Source organism: Lampris incognitus, chromosome 15, assembly GCF_029633865.1.
Source record: "Lampris incognitus isolate fLamInc1 chromosome 15, fLamInc1.hap2, whole genome shotgun sequence".
Taxonomy (NCBI): domain Eukaryota; kingdom Metazoa; phylum Chordata; class Actinopteri; order Lampriformes; family Lampridae; genus Lampris; species Lampris incognitus.
In genome coordinates, this window is record NC_079225.1 from 11,623,868 (window position 1) to 11,644,007 (window position 20,140).

At 48.8% G+C, this 20,140-nt stretch overlaps 1 protein-coding gene across 1 annotated transcript in view; it reads left to right on the plus strand.

Moving 5' to 3' along the window:
- Nucleotides 1-7,538: 7,538 nt before the first annotated feature.
- susd6 (sushi domain containing 6) overlaps nucleotides 7,539-20,140 on the plus strand; it is a 35,224-nt gene continuing 22,622 nt past the window's right edge. The window contains exon 1 of the mRNA XM_056294481.1: nucleotides 7,539-7,679. Within this exon, the coding sequence (XP_056150456.1) occupies nucleotides 7,544-7,679 (136 nt within the window). The 5' untranslated portion in view covers nucleotides 7,539-7,543. The remainder of the gene's footprint in view (nucleotides 7,680-20,140) is intronic.

Below are 20,140 nucleotides of genomic sequence, written 5' to 3' on the forward strand. Positions count from 1 at the left end.
CCAGATTTTTGGCTAGGCTAGTGCTAAAACACAGGGTTGTTCCGTCTGTAAAAGGCCATGTTGAGGAGTCAGTAGTGCACGCTGTAAGTACCATTATGTCACTGAAATGTTTGTGTTGTATTGATGATCAGACCAAATGGCTTATGAATACAGTTTCAGTTCAGACAATGAGCGTATACAATGAAGCTAAAGTTGCCCCCCCCTTTTTTTTTTCCTCCCCAATTGTACTTGGCCAATTACCCTACTCTTCTGAGCTGTTCTGGTCGCTGCTCCACCCCCTCTGACGATCCGGGAGGGCTGCAGACTACCACGTCTCCTCCGATACACGCGGGGTCGCCAGCTGCTTCTTTTCACCTGACAGTGAGGAGTTTCACCAGGGGGACATGGCACGTGAGAGGATCATGCTATTCCCCCCAGTCCCCCCCCCCAACAGTTGTGTCTGTAGGATTGCCCAACAAAGCCAGAGGTAATACGGGATTCGATCCAGTGATCTGGTGTAAACTGCGATTTGCTTAAAAACTAATACAGCCGTGCACCAAGCAAGTCAAGTCAATTTTATTTGCATAGCCTAATATCACAAATTACAAATTTGTCTCAAGGGGCTTTACAGCAACACAACATCCTGTTCTTAGACCCTCGTATCGGATAAGGAACAATTCTCTGGAAAAAAAAAAACCTTTAAGAGGGAGAAAAAATAGAAAGAAACCTCAGGGGGAGCAACAGAGGAGGGATCTCTCTCCCAAGACGGACAACGTGCAATGGATGTTGTGTTTATACAATTTGCAGAATACAACATTGAAAGAGGATAACAGAATTATAATGGAATTATAAATATGTGAAGCATATGATGTGAAGGATGCCAAGCAGTGTCCAGACACCACCGGAAAAGCCCAGGACCCGAGCCACACGATCAGCATCACACATCTGAGTGACAGAAGGATATAACATTAAAACAGGATAACAAAATTATATGGATTTATAAGATATATAAAAAGAAAATGTGATGAGGGGGATGCCAAGCAGTGTCCAGGTGGCGACCACCATCACCATAGAGACCTGGGAGGAGGACGTACTGCACGTGCACACAAGGGAGACTTGCATCACACCATTCACACACACAAAAAGAGAAAGGAGAAGACATTCTGAGAGAGAGAAAAGACATGTGAGAGAAGAGAACAGTTTGCAATAGTCAGTAACTATACGCTATAATCTCATCGGCAGAACAGTGGTTGGTAAATTCATTGAGACAGAAACCAACCCGCCATGCAGTACAGGTTGTGAATCACTCAACTTACAGGCAACTAATTGTAAGCTAAAGTAAAAAGATGAGTTTTAAGTTTGGATTTAAAGGACTCAACAGACTCTGATTGTCTGATGGGAGCAGGCAGGTTATTCCACAAGAACGGGGCTCGACAGGAAAAGACCCTGCCACCGACTGACTTCTTTTTAACTTTGGGTACACACAGGAGCCCTGTATTTTGAGAGTGAAGAGCTCAAGATGGCATGTAAGGTTTAAGGAGATCAGACTGGTAGGATGGGGCAAGCCCATTTAGGATTTTAGAAGTCAGCAGAAGCACCTTGTATTCTGATCTAACATGGAAAGGAAGCCAATGAAGGGAGGCAAGAATTGGTGTAATATGGTCAAATTTCCTAGATTTAATTAGGATTCTAGCAGCTGCATTCTGAACCATCTGGAGACTTTTAGTGCTAGAATGTGGCAGACCTGAAAACAGAACATTACAGTAATCAAGTCTGGTAGAAACAAATGCATGTATTAGAGTCTCTGCGTCAGCCCTGGGCAGGAAAGACCGAGTGTTAGCTGTTAGATAAGTGGGGAAAAAAAGCAGTCTTGGTGATTTCTTTACTGTGCTTATCAAAGGAAAGGCTGGGATCATATGTAACACCAAGGTTTTTGGCTGCCGCACTTTGTGAAAGCACAGAGGTGTCGATTGTTATCGTTGCTTGATCAGATTGGTGTCTGTGGCTAGCAGGGCCAATGACCGGCATCTCGGTTTTATTCACATTTAAAAGCAGAAAGTTTAGTGACATCCAGTTTTCCACAGCAGCCAAGCAGGCCTCTAAGTTAGTCATTTGAGTATGAACATCAGCCCTTATAGCCACATACAGCTGAGTATCATCGGCATAGCAATGCAGATGTACTCCGTAACTGTATAATTTGATGATTTGTGCCTTCCACACTTAAGCACGCCACACTTCCCTGCTGTGGAGAGACCAAGTAGTGGACCAAGCACTCCGATATATGCCTATATTCCAACCATATCCGCTCAAAATCGTGGTGTTATTTACACAACCACCAAGGATAAACGTCAGGATCCCCCAAATGCGAATTTCTTCAAGTAACAAGCGATCAACTATAATTTTTATAATACCAAACTCAGTTACACTCAAGCAAAGATATTCCATGCTAAAAGCTTGTCACACTACAGTCTTCTTGGTAAGTATATGCACACGTTCTCACAAAACGGTCTGCTGGAGTAGTATTATAGTGTAGCAAATTCAGGGGGCAGGCGGGACCCACCGCAGCCGGGACGCGAACCCGGGTCCCCCGCACCACGGGCGACTACGCCAACCAGTCGACTAAAGGGTCCGACTCGTTAGCCAAGGGCCGGCGAGTCTAGTTATCCGTGCACGTTACACTGGGCATTTAATGTACTCCAGCATACCGACAATGCAGGGAGCTGCTATACAGTTTGGCGAAAGCAGAATAACATTTTACTAGCTAGCTACCTAACCTTCGTTATTGACGGACAGCAGACATTCTCCACTTCAGTCGGCATTTTAGTGCATTTCCAACACGTACACTGATTAACAGGGGCAGATATAGAAACGTTTTTATATGGCTTGTGATTGAAAGACTAAATCCACCGTACGCAGGTAGTGAGCGTAATATTTACCGGAGACATCCTGCTGTAATCTTTGTTGCCACGGATGTTTGTGCTGTCCACTCTCACGTTCTGGGCCGTATTCGGGCTCAAACATGTACAGATGGATTTGAGACGTTGCCATTTCCAGTTAACAATGAGAAATTATGTGACTTGGTAGGCTTATACTTACAGAAAATCCTACACCGGTGTTGCATCAAACTGTGTTTCCCCACGGAGCTCTGTTTCCCCGTGAGGATGGAGCGGAGCCAAAGGCGCTGACCGCTTCCCCTTGGCAGGCTTCTACAAGTTGGCCAATCAGAACAAACCAGTGGTCTTTTAGGGAGGGGGAGGGGCTTAAAGAGACAGCTAAAACAAGCCAAAACGGCTTGTAAAAGGATAAAGGATGATAAAGCTTAAAAAAGGTAAAATATAAAGCTTATAATATATAAAAGCTTAATAAAATTATATATTTATAAAAATTGAACTTTTAAAGCTTGATAACGGATGACCTGAGGGGCGGCATAAAGTGCAAGTATAAGATAAATAAGGACCCTTTTTTTAACGGTGAATCAAGCAAAGCTACTCTAGCGGAGCTCCAGATAAAGGTGTCAAACTGGAATGAGCATGATAGGACGACTTTAATATGGTGGTGGTAGTAGGGAGTGGGGGGGTGGGGGTGCAGAGCTATGCTTTCCTGTTTTTTAAGGCTCTGTTGCTTTTTCTTTTTTTTTTAAGGTGTCTTTATTGTCAGCCATTGTCTGTTTTCCTCTGGCTGCTTTCTGGGAACCCAGCTGGTGTAATATTGTTGATGTTGAGCAGGCGTTGTGGAGGCACAAATGCAATGATGCGCTAAGCTTGTAACAATGCAAGTCTTATAACAGTACAAGTCTTATAACGGTACGAGTCTTGTAACAGTACGAGTCTTGTAACAGTATAAGTCTTATAACAGTACAAGTCTTATAACAGTACAGGTCTTATAACAGAAAAATTCTTATAAAGTACAAGTCTTATAACAGTACAGGTCTTATAACAGTACAGGTCTTATAACAGTACAAGTCTTATAAAGTACAAGTCTTATAACAGTACAGGTCTTATAACAGTAAAAGTCTTATAACAGTACAAGTCTTATAACAGTACAGGTCTTATAACAGTACAGGTCTTATAACAGAAAAATTCTTATGAAGTACAAGTCTTATAACAGTACAGGTCTTATAACAGTACAGGTCTTATAACAGTACAAGTCTTATAACAGTACAGGTCTTATAACAGTACAGGTCTTATAACAGTACAGGTCTTATAAAGTACAAGTCTTATAACAGTACAGGTCTTATAACAGTAAAATTCTTATAAAGTACAAGTCTTATAACAGTACAGGTCTTATAACAGAAAAATTCTTATAAAGTACAAGTCTTATAACAGTACAGGTCTTATAACAGTACAGGTCTTATAACAGTAAAATTCTTATAAAGTACAAGTCTTGTAACAGTACAAGTCTTATAACAGTACAAGTCTTATAACAGTACAAATCCTACAACAGTACCAGTGCTAGGCTCTGTTATCAGGTTGCAAGAAATGTTTTGTTGAGTCCCTTTGTTCTAATTCTGTCTCGTTCACTGATTTGTATATTGTGATGCTGATATTGTGTATAATATGATTTGATATAATACTATGTGCAGAGACGCGTTGATATTTAGGCGATACAACAGTGGACGTACTCCGAATTAAAAGACATGCAGTCCATTTTCCAGCTTTCGGTTTTAATTCATAACCGTCATTCAGAGAAATGTACAGAGGCGTCAAAACTTCCATTCAGCAGATGTGTTAACAGATTAATCAGTGATATCAGGTTAGCTATTAGTGAAGTCATGAACACTTTGAGTTCTTTGGCGGCGTTAAACCCGGAAGGTTTATGTCGACTGATGGTAAGTCAGCTGCTTCCTTGAGAAGTAAAATGTCATGTTTTTTGGTTTGGTCTATTATTTTGTTGTTGTTGTTGTATACTATCCATATAAGTAATCCTCGCTTTCTTCTCTTGTCTCCACTTTTGGCTCCGTAATGAGCAATCTAAAAAAAAAAAAACAAGTGACTAAGTGAACCAAGAGGTATTACTTACGGATAGGGGTGTTGATAACCGGTATTGATAACTGTGATATTTGAAAATGAAATATTGATGTCATGTTAATAAAACACATGATAATATCGTGTAAATAATCCAGTGCCGCTTACATAATTTCAGTTTCTTTCTGTTCTTGCTTTGTCCCCCCCCCACCCTGATACACACACACACACACACACACACACACACACACACCTGACACGATGCAGTAACTAGCTAGCTAGCTACTACCACAGTGTGTGGCTACTACTGCCACGCAAAATCGTGTCATGATAAATGGAAAGAGGAAAAAATGATGTAAGGACCTGGTCAGTGGACATTAAATCACAGTATATCAGATGGTCGGACGGCGCGGTGGTTAGCGCGGTCGCCTCACTGCGAGAAGGTCCTGGGTTCGAACCCCAGGGTTGTCCAACTTTGGGGGTCATCCCAGGTCGTTCTCTGTGTGGAGTTTGCATGTTGTCCGCGTGTCTGCGTGGGTTTCCTGCGGGTGGTCCAGTTTCCTCCCACAGTCCAATGAATCGGCCGTATTAAATTGTCCCTAGGTGTGAATGTGTTGGCCCTGTGATGGGAGAACATGCCAACGCCACACAGAGGATGACCCGGGACGACCCCCAAGGTTGAACAACCCCGGGGCTCGAACCCAGGGCCTTGTTGCTGTGAGGAGACTACGCAAACCTCTGTGCCGCCTCCACTGCCCTGTCACTGCCACTGCGCTGTCGGCCCTGTGATGGTCTGGCGGCCTGTCCAGGGTGTCTCCCCGCCTGCCGCCCAATGACTGCTGGGATAGGCTCCAGCATCCCGCGACCCCTAAGCAGGATAAGCGGCTTGAATAATGGATGGATATATAGGATGGTCCTCTGCTCCCCGCTAGTGGTTTAGTTTTAGGTGACATTGTGTTGATGCAGATGTTAGGCCTTGTGGATCTTTTGTTTTTCACTTCATCTGGTTGTCTTTTCACCATCCGTTAAGTTTAATTGTCCTTTTTTTATGCGTCTGTACAGTTCTCTACCTCCCTACACGCATTTTGAGTGTAATTCACTTGCCAAAAAGAGACAAACTGCACAATAAACAAAGTTAAAGATGAATTTGACGAATAGCATTATTTTCTTTTTCAGATTTTCTATAGATGTCCTGATAATATCGTTATCGGGAATTCTTTTTTTGGAGGGGAGGGGTTTCCCCCTTTTTCACCCCAATTGTACCTGTCCAATTACCCCACTCTTCTGAGCTGTCCCAGTCGCTGCTCCACCCCCCTCTGCCGATCCAGGGAGGGCTGCAGACTACCACATGCCTCCTCCCATACATGTGGAGTCGCCAGCCGCTTCTTTTCACCTGACAGTGAGGAGTTTTCACCGGGGGGGATGCAGCGCGTGGGAGGATCCCCCAGTTCCCCCTCCCCCCTGAAAAGGCGCCCCGACCGACCAGAGGAGCGCTAGTGCAGCAACCAGGGACGCATATAGACCAGGCTTCCCACCCGCAGACAAGGCCGACTGTAGGGGCGCCCGACCAAGCTGGAGGTAACACGGGGATTCGAACCAGCGATCCCCGTGTCGGTAGGCGACAGAATAGACCGCTCCGCTACCCGGACGCCCCAGTTATCATGAAATCTTTTGGCCACGATAATCGTGTAATGAAAATCTCATATGGTGACAGCCCTACTTCTTCATAATGTACGACGGCACCAAAACAATAAGACAAAATCACAAAACAGGAAGTTTGCTTCTCGAGGAAGCGCTTGTCGTCAGGCGACCCAACCGGGCGGATTCAAAAAGCTGCTGGTCGTCTTTATTGATCACATGCTCGTGGAACAAGGGTAGTTTCTCTCAGATCACCTAATTACTCCCCATTTTCCCATATCTCATTCTCAAACCGCCCGGATAGCCATGTCCTGTGTCCAAACGTAAACCAACGTGGACGGAACAGCATTTTGTGAGAACAGAAAAGCGGAGACGGTAGACGTTAGACAGACACGGGAACTCGGAACAGTTTAGCTGTTCACGACTTCACGAATAGCTCCGCGGATGTCGCCCGTCTTCTGTTGACACGCCTATATATAGACGCGGCTTATTTTAACATCTGTTTTTTCTCGCTTGACGACGGCGTTGAATCAAACCAAAAGCCAGAGAACTGATCGTGTCTCTTTTGGTTATTTAGCATGAAAAGAGGAAGTACGTGCGCGCGCACACGCACACACACACACACACACACACACACACACACACACACACAACAGGCATAGTCACTTGTAGTGCAAATGCTACATCAGGATATGCCAAAGGGTCTCTCTCTCTCTCTCTCTCTCTCTCTCTCTCTCTCTCTCTCTCTCTCTCTGTGTTACTGCCTCTCTCTTTCACCTTTAATCTCTCTCTCTATCCCACTCGCTCTCTCTTTTAATACCCCCCCCCCGCCCCCCTCCGTCACCCCGGTGGCTTTTGGGTTATGTAATCCTAGCTGAATGTTGACAGTAATCCATCCCGTCCTCTGTGTGCCCAGGACAGGTTAAAGTGTAGAGTCGCTGCTCTGGTTGCCGGACGAAAAGATGTGCGATGGAATGGTAGCGTTTCAGACGAGAGTCCTGTCCTCCTCCTCCTCCTCTTCCTCGTCCCTAGTCCACAGGCTGGCTGCCTCTGTGCTCCTCCTCCTCCTGACTGTGCTCCCTCACTGTCACGCATCAGGTAAGAGACACACACCCACCCACCCACTTTCTCTCTCTCTCTCTCTCTCTCTCTCTCTCTCTCTCTCTGTGGCTCTCAGTACAAAATCGTAAGTATCAAATCAAATGTCAGATGTAAAAAATACACTAAGTAGAGTGGTAGATCAGAAGGCAGAGCATGAGTTGTGAGGAGGCTAACTGCAGCTGCCATGTGTCTCCATGTCTCTGGGCTGGGACATGCACCATGCGCTGGTGTCTCTTGCTGCATCTGTGGCGCTGGCACTGTTTTGTCCAAGCAGATGTTGCATTTTAGTCTGGTCAGAGGATCAAAACCTTGGAGTTGATGTTTAATTTTTTGCAAAGGACTTGGCTCTGATGTCCTCATACGTGCTACATCGTAGCAGGAAGTGTTGCTGTGTCGGCACCTGTCTCTGTGGACCGGGCTGGCACCGCCTGTCTTCTCTGGGCAGCGGGTCTGCCTGTGTGGGCCAGTCTCTACGGCCAAGCTGTGATCACCGAGCCTGTACATGGTTCATGTCTTTCTGACATCCTGATCAGTCACGCTGCTCACATAGTCTGCCACCTTTTACTGTGTGTTTACAGCCAAATAGCATCCCTCTCTCTCTCTGTCTCTATGTTCTCTCTCTCTCTCCCTCTGTTCTGTCGGTCTGTCTGTCTCTCTCTGTCTGCTGTCTGTCTGTCTGTCTGTCTGTCTGTCTGTCTGTCTGTCTCTCTCTCTCTCTCTCTCTCTCTCTTTCTCTGTTCTGTCGGTCTGTCTGTCTGTCTCTCTCTCTCTCTCTCTGTTCTGTCTGTCTGTCTGTCTCTCTCTGTCTCTCTGTTCTCTCTCTCTCTCTCCCTCTGTTCTGTCCTTCTGTCTCTGTCTCTCTGTCTGCTGTCTGTCTCTCTCTCTCTCCTCTCTCTCTCTCTCTCTCTCTCTCTCTCTCTCTCTCTCTCTCTCGCTCTCTCTCTCTCTCTCTCTCTCTCTCTCTCTCTCTCTCTCTCTCTCTCTCTCTCTCTCTCTCTCTCTCTCTCTCTCTCTCTCTATCTATCTGCTGTCTGTCTGTCTCTCTCGCTGTCTGTCTGTGTGTCTCTCTCTCTCTCTCTGTCTGCTGTCTGTCTGTCTCTCTCTCTGTCTGCTGTCTGTCTCTCTCTGTCTGCTGTCTGTCTGTCTCCCTCTCTGTCTGCTGTCTGTCTGTCTGTGTCTGTCTGTTGTCTGTCTGTCTCTCTCTCTCTGTTGCTCTCTTTCTCTGTCTGTCTGTCTGTCTGTCTCTCTCTCTGTTTGTCTCTCTGTCTGCTGTCTGTCTGTCTCCCTCTCTGTCTGCTGTCTGTCTGTCTCCCTCTCTGTCTGCTGTCTGTTTGTCTGTGTCTGTCTGTTGTCTGTCTGTCTCTCTCCTCTCTCTCTGTTGCTCTCTTTCTCTGTCTGTCTGTCTCTCTCTCTCTCTGTTTGTCTGTGTCTCTGTCTGTCTGTCTCGCTCTGTCTGTCTGTCTGTCTGTCTGTCCTGTCTGTCTGTCTGTCTGTCTGTCCGTCTGTCCGTCCATCTGTCACTCTCTCTCTGTCTCTCTCTCTCTCTCTCTCTGTTGTTTGTCTGTCTGTCTGTCTCTCTCTGTCTTTATGTCTGTCTGTCTCTCTCTCTCTCTCAGACTCTCTCACACACACACACAACACACACACACCACACACACACACACACACACACACACACACACACACCCGAATGCATCAAAAAACACTGTCTCACTCCCGCTCTGTCTATCTCACGAGCTGACTGAAGTTATTTTTGTCCTCATCCCGCGGATCGGATCGGCTGCGTTAAATTGGCTTGTTTAACCTTTGGGTGGGTCAGAGGTTTCTGCTGCAGTGGTGCGTCCCCCATGACTCCGTCCTCGGCCCTGATGGATCCCAGCAGCTCCCCCACGTCCACCGAGGTAAAGAGAGAGAGCAGAGTGTGGTCACGTTGCTGTCACAAGGTTTTAATCAGCCCGGACGTTTAAGCGTCCTCAGAGGGCTTTTAACACAGATAGAGAGCTGTGTGTGTTCTCTCTCTCTCTCTCTCTCTCTCTCTCTCTCTCTCTCTCCTCTCTCTCTCTCTCTCTTCTCTCTCTCTCTCTCTTCCCCCCCCCCCCCATTCACTCGCTCACTCACTCACAGGCACACGTAGGTTGGTTTCACCTCCTTCGTGTTCCCGTCCCGCTGCCGTGACATGTCGGTTGGGGTGTGGGATTAAAAGGCGGTGCAGGTAGAAGACGATTATGTGCGGCGCCACGCTCCTTAAATGAGGAGGAGGAGGAGGAGACGCCGCTGGTGGCGTGCGCTCTCCCAACCCTGTCCGCCTGTGCCAGCTTTCCTTTTTTTTCCCCACCAATCTCTCTGGCGTTCCAGCCCCCCCCCCCCACCACCACCACCACCCCCCCTTGTGCTCTCATCCGTACACACACTCACACACACGTACACCGTTCCCACACACACACACACACACACACACACACACACACACACAGCCAGTTCATGAACGCTGCCAGATGTCCTTGACACAGGAGAGCAGGCAGGCTGTGTGTGTGTGTGTGTGTGTGTGTGTGTGTGTGTGTGTGTGTGTGTGTGTTATGGCCTCAGAAGAATGCACGGCAGTGTTGCAGTGGCAGGAATGCTTCCATTGATTTGTTTTCGTTATGTACCGTCTGAATAAATCTTGCATAGTGTGTTTGTTTGGAAATGTAAGTGATGGAAACGTTGGGGCGAGAGAACGGGGGGGGGGGCAGAAAAGACGAGGGAATCGGTGAAAGATCGATAGTAAGGGAGAGAGAGGGAGAGTGTGGGCACTGCTCATCCCAAGTGTTTCATCTCTTTGGGTCCTTATGTAACACACATGATTCATGTAAAGCCCAGAGGGTTTTATTCACATCCACGTTCTCTCCAGCGCACTTACACATACACACACACACACACACACACACACACACACACACTGGCATCAATCAGAATGAGGAGAATGTGTCCTCAAATGCCTGGCCACGTGCAGGCATACTTGTACACACACGCGCACGTGTGTGTGTGTGTGTGTGTGTGTGTTGTGAGTGTGTGTTTAATAGTCGTGTCAGCCTGTGTGTCTGTGTTTACACTGTACGTGTGGACGTTCTGCCTTATATGTGCATAACTGTGCATGTCTAAGTGAAAACAGAAGGCCTTTGTGGTGCAGGCAATATTGCTGCTGTATACTGAGATATTCTTTTTTTAAAGGTGCAGAGCTCCGGGCAATAAATAAATAAATAAATAAAATGTGTATCTAGCAGCCATTAGCTCTTAAACCCACAATATTTAGGAGCCAAATCAAATTTTCAGGAGCCAGGGCGTCCGGGGTAGCGTAGCGGTCTGTTCCACCAACATGGTGATTGCCGGTTCGAATCCCCGTGTTACCTCCGACTTGGGTTGGGCGTCCCTACAGACACAACTGGCCGTGTCTGCGGGGGGGAGCCGGATGTGGGTATGTGTCCTGGTCGCTGCACTAGCGCCACCTCTGGTCGGTCAGGGTGCCTGTTCGGAGGGTAATAGCGTGATCCTCCCACAAGCTATGTCGCCCTGGTGAAACTCCTCACTGTCAGGTTCAAAGAAGCAGCTGGTGACTCCACATGTATCACAGGAGGCATGTGGTCTGCAGTCCTCCCCGGATTGGCAAAGGGGGTGGAGCAGCAACCGAGATGGTTCGGAAGAGTGGGGTAGTTGGCCAGCTGCAATTGGGGAGAAAAAGGCGGGGGAGGGGGGTATCCAAAAAAAATGTTTAAATTAACAAGTTAGTCGCATTGGCGACCGTTTTAGTCACCATCTGGAGCCCTACGTTATCAGATGTTTTTTAGACATTGACGTCTCAGGTATAGGGTTCATGTATGAGCGACTTTAGACATGCTAACTCCTTCTACTGCTGCACCAACAAGTATGAGCGACTTTAGACATGCTAACTCCTTTTACTGCTGCACCAACACGTATGAGCGACTTTAGACATGCTAACTGCTTCTGCTGCACCAAGTATGAGCGACTTTAGACATGCCAGCTCCTTCTAGTGCTGCACCAACAAGTATGAGCGACTTTAGACATGCTAACTCCTTCTACTGCTGCACCAACACATATGAGCGAGTTTAGACATGCTAACTGCTTCTGCTGCACCAAGTATGAGCGACTTTAGACATGCTAACTCCTTCTACTGCTACACCAACAAGTATGAGCGACTTTAGACATGCTAACTGATTCTGCTGCACCAACAAGTATGAGCGACTTTAGACATGCTAACTGATTCTGCTGCATCAACAAGTATGAGCGACTTTAGACATGCTAACTCCTTCTATTGCTGCACCAACAAGTATGAGCAACTTTAGACATGCTAACTCCTTCTATTGCTGCACCAACAAGTATGAGTGACTTCAGACATGCTAACTTCTTCTACTGCTGCACCACGTATGAGCGACTTTAGACATGCTGACTCCTTCTACTGCTGCACCAACAAGAATGAGCGACTTTAGACATGCTAACTTCTTCTACTGCTGCACCAACAAGTATGAGCGACTTTAGACATGCTAACTCCTTCTACTGCTGCACCAACAATATTAAGGATTGAAGGGTTTACAAGTTAGACAAAGGACCTTCAAAATAGATGCCTTTTTAAAGAAAACATATATTTTAATCCCATTTCTAATGAGAGATTGGAGTTTTGTAGTCTCCATTAAAACAGATTATGATGAAAATCTGGAATTTTGCATCCGATTCTTTCAGAAGTCATCATCTTGCTCGGACATTTAGTCTTCAGTTCAGTACACCAAGCCTTCATATTCTCTGTCTGTCTGTCTGTCTGTCTGTCTGTCTGTCTGTCTGTCTGTCTGTCTGTCTGTCTGTCTGTCTCTTTGTCTCTCTCACCTGCCACTCTTCCCCTATAGATGTAATACATAATTCAGATGTGTAATCCCTGGACATGTCCTGGGAAAGGAGATTGCTCTGGAAATGTTCATTAATAGGAAATTGCATCACTGCTGACAGGGTTATTCAAGGCTTCTACAAATAGCAGTGTGGGATGAATAGAAATGGATGCTGAAATAATGGATTTGCATAGCGTTGCACTAGCACCGACCTACAGCACACGGCAGTATTATACGGTCCAATTGCATTTTTAACCTTTGGGAGGGTACATCACTTTTGGTCCCCTTTCTTTTTGTAGACATATTTTTGTGGAGATTTATTTTTGTAATGACGGTGGGAGGGAAGATGACAGCAAAGGTTATATGAGCCGTACAGCCTTTCACTGCTCCGCTGTCACACAGCCAGCACCACAGTTACTGAAGACGCTCTTCATTTTTCCCCCTTTTTCAAACGGGCAGAAAAATGGCTTCAAGCTTTCTGATTGACTATTCGACCCAGTATGAGAAAAGTTTAAACAAAAGTGTGTGTAGCAGGAATAAGCTGTGGTAGAACCTAGTCAGAGAGCAAGTGTTTTGTTTTTGTTTTTTAATCTTGAGGCATGCTCAATAATCCAGGTAAGAAACTCAGAGAAGGTTGAATCCGTTCATCTGGACACAACGTTTACTGACAGATATGTTTCATAACGCCGGGTTCAGACTAGCCGATTTTGACGCGATTTTGTCATTGCCGACAAATTTTAAGCGCCGGGCCCGATTTATGAACGTCGGGGACGACAAACGCTCTTATAGTGTGACGTAATCCAAGAGCAGCATCAGACGCCCCCCGACTCGACAAGTCTAGCATGTCAGAACTTTTTTTGCATTTTCCGTCTAGTTTGACACCCCTGATCGACGCTCAAAGAGGTGTTCCTGATGCTGACCAACAGGAAAACAGGATGCTGTCCTATTGGTCAATGAATGGATGACAGAAGCAGCACACATAGCGCTTCTTCCATGACTGACACTTCTTGACCCCGCCTCCCTGAAGACCTATGAACTCGCACACGGTCGTGATGACACTAGATGATGTGATGACGGCAGCATGCTATGATGGGTCAGGATCATCTTGTGGCGTGGCCAGTCTGGCGGCCAAGACAGGACGCGAATTTATAGCAGTAGTCTGACATGGTGCCACCGTGAAAGACAAAAAATATCCTGTGGTCTGATCCGGGCACAAGTGACCTCTTCAGTCTAAGACTGAAGAGGTCACTTAAGTTGGGTGATGAAACGTATCTGTCAATAAACATTGTATCCAGATGAACTGACTCAACCTTCTTTGAAATGTTTGTTTACTTTTTAGCTGTACATAATTTTAAAAAAAAACTGTGTAAACAAACTTGCCATTAGCGCATCTGCTATGCTAACATGAATAACATCCTCAGCGTTTATTGAGGTGTTTACTCGACCCCGTTTTCTTCAGGACATTTTTTTCCAAAAGCGTCTGCAAGCTGGTATATTTATTTTTGTAAGGGTTAGTGCTGTAGCCGCTGAGGTAAACAAACACTGTGTTACCCCCCCCCTCCCTTTAGGCCTACAGGGAAAGATGACTGTGTTCATTTGTTCTTTCAACGTTTTATTACATTGTAATACAACTAAGAGTCCGTAGTTCCGACTGATTAATTAATGTCCAATCACAAACTTGGTAAGAGGGGTGAGCCCGGGGTAAGGGACATCCGGATTCGACAGCAGGTTTTATTTGAGAGGGTTTCCTTCTAACATTGCTGTCCTACACAGTCTGTGTCTGTATTTTAACATGGTTTATGAGTGTGGAGAAGACGCTATTCCTCCAAAAAAATAAAAAATATTTGGTACCCCTCATTTAACGTTAACCATAGATATGCCAACTATTGGCTTCCAGGTGGTGTAGCGGTCTATTCCGTTGCCGACCAACACGGGGCTCGCCAGATCGAATCCCCATGTTACCTCCGGCTTGGTCGGATGTACCCTCAAACACAATTGGCCGTTGTCTGTGGGTGGGAAGCCGGATGTGGGTATGTGTCCTGGTCGCTGCACTAGCGCCTCCTCTGGTCGGTCAGGGGTGCCTGTTGGGGGGGGGGGGACTGGGGGAATAGCGTGATCCTCCCACGTACTCTGTCCCCCTGGTGAAACTCTTCGCTGTCAGGTGAAAAGAAGGGCGGCTGGCGGCTCCACATGTATGGGAGGAGGCATGTGGTAGTCTGCAGCCCTCCCCCGGATCAGCAGAGGGGGGTGGAGCAGCGACCGGGACGGCTCGGAAGAGTGGAGTAATTGGCTGGATACAGTTGGGGAGAAAATGTGTGTGTGTGTGGGGGGGGGGGGGGGGGGTCCACAAAAAAAATAATACAACACAACTAAAAGATCCATAACTGACTTCACTAATACCCACATTCAGCTGGGAAATGAAACGCTGCAATTTAAAGTGTGTTAATTTGAGTTTTTTTGTATCCTGAAGTCACAGTGTGTGTACTATAGTTCAGGAATTAAGGGTACAGGTTAATGATAAATCCTGGCGGTGTGGAAGACTTTTCAGGACCTTGTGTGAACGGGCTTGAAACCAGGTGAAGTGCGAACAAGTATTACTTGTTTTCTGTCCTCGGGCTGTCTGATGAGTGTGAGGACGTCCTATAAAGGCTGGGTTTCACATATTCCAGGATCACCCCCAGAAAATATTAAAGTTGCGTGCCCTTACCTCTTGACTGCACTCCCTTAGTGTGGCTGCGGGTCAGCCATTGCCTTTGTCCCGCTGTACAGGAAGTGGTCCCGGCCAATTACCCCCACTCTTCCGAGCCATCCCCGGTCGCTGCTCCACCCCCTCAGCCGAACTGGGGGGAGCTGCAGACTACCACATGCCTCCTCCCATACATGTGGAGTCACCTGCCGCTTCTTTTCACCTGACCTTGAGGCGTTTCGCCAGGGGGACGTAGCGCGTGGGAGGATCACGCTATTCCACCCCAGTTCCCCCTCCGAGCAGAGGAGGCGCTAGTGTAGCGGCCAGAGCACACACCCACATCCGGCTAATTTGTGTCTGTAGAGATGCCCGACCAAGCCGGAGGTAACATGGGAGTTCAGTCCGGCGATCCTTGTGTTGGTAGTCAACGGAATAGACCGCTATGCCACCCAGACGCCAACCACAGAAGTCTTAAACACTTTATATATATATATAGATATAGATATAGTACTATGAGGCTGATTTAAACTGAGGTGTACGGTGATCCGTGTAGGTGAGGTGGATTGACATTTATGTACGTTCTCATGTGAGAACAGGAGCTGGCTCCCCCTAGGCCCCGAGGAAAACATGGAGTTGGTCTGAAAAGGAAAACATTGGGGGGTGGGGGGGGGGCTGAGAGAAAGGGGAAGAAAAAGTAAGATGGCAAAAATCTTGGAGCTACAGCTCATTTTTCTGATGGCCTTTGAGATTTGTGTTTATTGTTTGCGGTTGTCCATCCTCTGCCTCTGCTTCGGTTCCTTATCCTGCGCCGAGCGGCTCCGCTTGCTGTTGCGCGGACCGTTGCCTTCGTTTTGTCTTGCAAGTCTTTGACTAACCACGGGGGTGTGATGGCTCCTCTTTTCTTCCCTTCCCACTGTAATCATAGACCTTGGCGGCTGGGTAGCATCACTGCTGTGACCGTAAAGGAAAATGTCAAAACAGGCCATACCCTACTGCTGGCATCTTCTAATGACCCCTCTTTGAAAGTGGTTGCCTCCTCTAATAAAGCGGAAAGACAGGCGTTCGAGTAGCTGGTGCTGTGCGATTCGCCCGCCAACTCTCGGCTCTCCGACCTCACAGGAGATTTCCTGGTAGGCTGGACCAACGGGAGTCCTAGGTTTCCTAATTTGACTGTGGCTGGTAGCCCCCGAAGACCCCTAATTGAGGAGGGTCGTAGGCAGAAGGAGCAAAACAACACCCTGGCCACTGACTCCCTTTTGAAATGTGAGACAAAGGAGGTTTTTTTTTTTTTAGGGGGTGGTGAGAGGCCACAGGCCCGACCACGGCGAGCTGCAGCTCCTATACATCACCAGTCTCCAATTAGGACTCGTAACTCCCTGCGCCTGCAGACATGCGTTTATGTGTGCGCATTTCAAGCATCGAACAATTTTTGCCGCCTTCTCACCCTCCCTAGACGTCTCTCGCTCTCTCGCTCCCGCTCCCGCTCTCTCTCTCTCTCTCTCCAAGCTCTCAGCCATTAGCCAGGTAAGACCAGAGGCCATTAGAAAGTGGTGTAGCAGTCTATTCCGTTGCCTACCAACACGGGGATCACCGGTTCGAGTCCCCGTGTTACCGCCGGCTTGGTCGGGCGTCATTACAGACGCAATTGGCCGTGTCTTCGGGTGGAAAGCCAGATGTGGGTGTGTGTCCTGGTCGCTGCACCAAGCGCCTCCTCTGGTCGGTCGGGGCGCCTGTTTGGGGGGGGGGGGGGGTAACGTGATCCTCCCACGCGACGCGCTACGTCCCCCTGGCGAAACTCCTCACCGTCAGGTGAAAAGAAGCGGCTGGCGACTCCACGTGTATGGGAGGAGGCATGTGGTAGTCTGCAGCCCTCACCCGGATCGGCAGAGGGGGCGGAGCAGCGACCGGGACGGCTCGGAAGAGCGGGGTAATTGGCCGCATACAATCGGGGAGATAAGGGGAGGGGTCCACAAAAAAAGAAGAAGATGGTGTGGCAGGAGAAGCCACCATACTGTCTCTCTCTCTCCTCCATTCCCTTTGTGTTTATCGACTCGGAGGGACTCGCCGCTGCTCCCTGGTGCCCCGCGGTGCCGTGTGATGGCTCTCCTACCCGTCCCAGTCCTGCAGGGGAGAAGCCGTGCCAGGTGAAGCGCCACACCACAGAAAAGACCCCCGCGAGCAGAAGTTACAGGACCGTGTCGGTCTTTCGTATTTACGGCCTGGATGTCGGGGATGGCGGTTAATCACGTAGAACCACACACACACACACACACCCCCACCCTCCGCATGCTGCCTCTCGCCCACGCTTCATAGCCGGCCAGTCGGAACCAGTCGGAAGCCAACCGCCGGCATGTCAACCTTTCTGCTTTCCTTTTTCTTCTCCGCACGCCGCTCTTATCTCCCAGCCATTTCTGTTCCCTTCTCTTCGTTTGCCTCTCGCGTGTGTGTGTGTGTGTGTGTGTGTGTGTGTGTGTGCGCCGTGCAGTGAAGATGAATAAATGTCGGAGCGGGGGGAGGAGTGGCAGCAGCGGAGTCGAAACTACTACCCGCGGTTGGGGTCTGATTGAAGGGCGTTTGTGTAAGCCCGGTCTGACAAACATGTAGGTTCATGTGCGGCGCAGCTGCGCTACTCTTCCTTCACTGCGGCGGGTGCCGAGTGATGCTCCGTACACGGCGGTACCGTAGGCGCTAAAGCTCAGCGGGCTGGCTCGCCCGTCCCGTGTTCTCTCCGCCGGGGGGTTTGATCCTGGGCTGCGGAGGGGTGGGGCGTGGCGTACGGCTGAGTTCCCCCGGTAAGCCGCGTGGCGGTGTGAAGCGGCAGGCGGTCATAATGACGACCGGAGGGCCTCGTCCCAGGGACCAGCCTGCTGAGTGGAGGACATCTCTGACTAATGAGCTGCCTAAATTTATCCCCCCGGTCCCCTGCTGTCTCCTGTCTCTCCACTCGCTCGTCTTCCCCCCCCCCCCCCCCCCCCGTTCTGTCTGCCGTGTTTCCCCCCCCGTGTCTGCTTTCCCTCCGCCGCCCGTTTTGTTTTCGTGTTTGTGTGTTTTCAGAGGTGCGTGGGCCGATTTGCCGTCACGCCGTTAGGCAACAGCACATCCTGTTCAAAACGAGAGCGCAGCCGGGCGCGTAGCGCGCCGCACGTCCCGCACACCAAACCGCCGCGCTCAAACCTTCATCCTGTTGACTTAGTGTGTGTGCGTTCGCAGACGATCTGAGTCAGAACACAAGTGTCTGGTACACCAGAAAATGATCTTATCAATAATGTACAAAACACACACACAAACGCGCACATTTTAACCGAATCGCCGCTTGTCAGTTTGTGATGAAACTGTCTGATCTGGCGGATTAGTCGACAGTGAGTCAAGGAAAAGGGCTTGGTTGTGCGTGCACCGTCCCGCAACACATGTGTTGCTTGCTGGCGTAGATCTTGGTGTTGCAACAGCGGTGGCGCGGGGTTTTTTTTTTCCTCCACATTTCCTGGCTCGAGGTCTGCAAAAAAAACAGCACCGTCGACCTTTGTGAAGATCTTCAGATCTGATGTTATCAGATGAGCGGAGTAAGACAGTCGATGTGGCGGAGGAGAGGATGCCGCGCAGCCTCGATGAAGACTTCTCGTTCCAGTTGCCCCCTACCCCCCATCCATCCTGCTTATCCTGCTGTCAGGGTCGCGGGGATGCTGGAGCCTGTCCCAGCAGTCACTGGGCAGCAGGCAGGGGGACACCCTGGACAGGCTGCCAGACCATCACACAGGGCCCACACACACACACACACACACACACATACATTCATACCTAGGGGCAGTTTTAGTACGGCCGATTCACCTGACCTACATGTATTTGGGACTGTGGGAGGAAGCCCACACAGACATGCAAACTCCACACAGAGGACGACCCGGGACGACCCCCAAGGTTGGACTACCCCAGGGCTCGAACCCAGGACCTTCTTGCTGTGAGGCAACCGCGCTAACCACTGTACCACTGTGCCGCCCCAGTTGCCCCCCCCCCTCTTTACACATAATTAAGTCAAAAGCTCACGTACGGTACAGCACCAGAAGCTGGTTGAGTTTCAGTGTCCTGTCAAAGGATAACTCCGAATGTTGTTTATTGCAGATACCAAGGCTCAAACCTGGATCCACAGAGGCTGTGTCCCAGTCATGGCTGTATATAATGTTGTGGGTACGGGCTATGCATCTTAGCCCATCCTTCCACCAGTATGTCTTCATCAGCATTCAATTACTTCTCATGATGTTCTGTTTTTGGCATTGTCCTGATCCCGTCCCAGATACTGCAGATACACCATTAAATGGAGTGTCGAGATGTTTATGGGTTAGTTGGCAAAGCTCCACCCCAGTGCCCTCTGTTCACATTACATCATCCGCACACAGCTCTCTAGAACAAACAGCAGCCAAATGGTCATGGTCTTGATATAGACTAGACTGAAGTCCATTCGGAGGATTGGGTCAAGATGGATGAGATTGTTTGTATTCAAGCATGTGTGTGCATGCCTGTGTGTACCATACAGTAATACGCTTGTATGGTTATGAACTATGGGCTACATGCTAGCCCAAGCAGACCGGCAGTTCCGATAACCCCGAGGGTGGTCTGGCGGCGGCCTCGCCTAGCTTTGACTGTGTTTTGGTGTCGTCGTGTGGCATGCGGGGAGGTGTGTCGAAGGTGTCCAGCTGGGAGAGCTGGTGTTGGATCGGCTGGGGGAGCCTGGTCTGCTGCGTCTGGTGGGCCCAGGGACTACGGCCCTGCTGGAGCTGCGCCCGAGGAGGAAACACCGAGGGCAGTCTGACAGGACGCGGAAGCGGGGCAGGCTAAGCTAACTGCTAGGCCATGCAGACCAGCAGTTCCGACAGTCATCCTGGCTGGCGTTCGCTCTCTGGACAGTG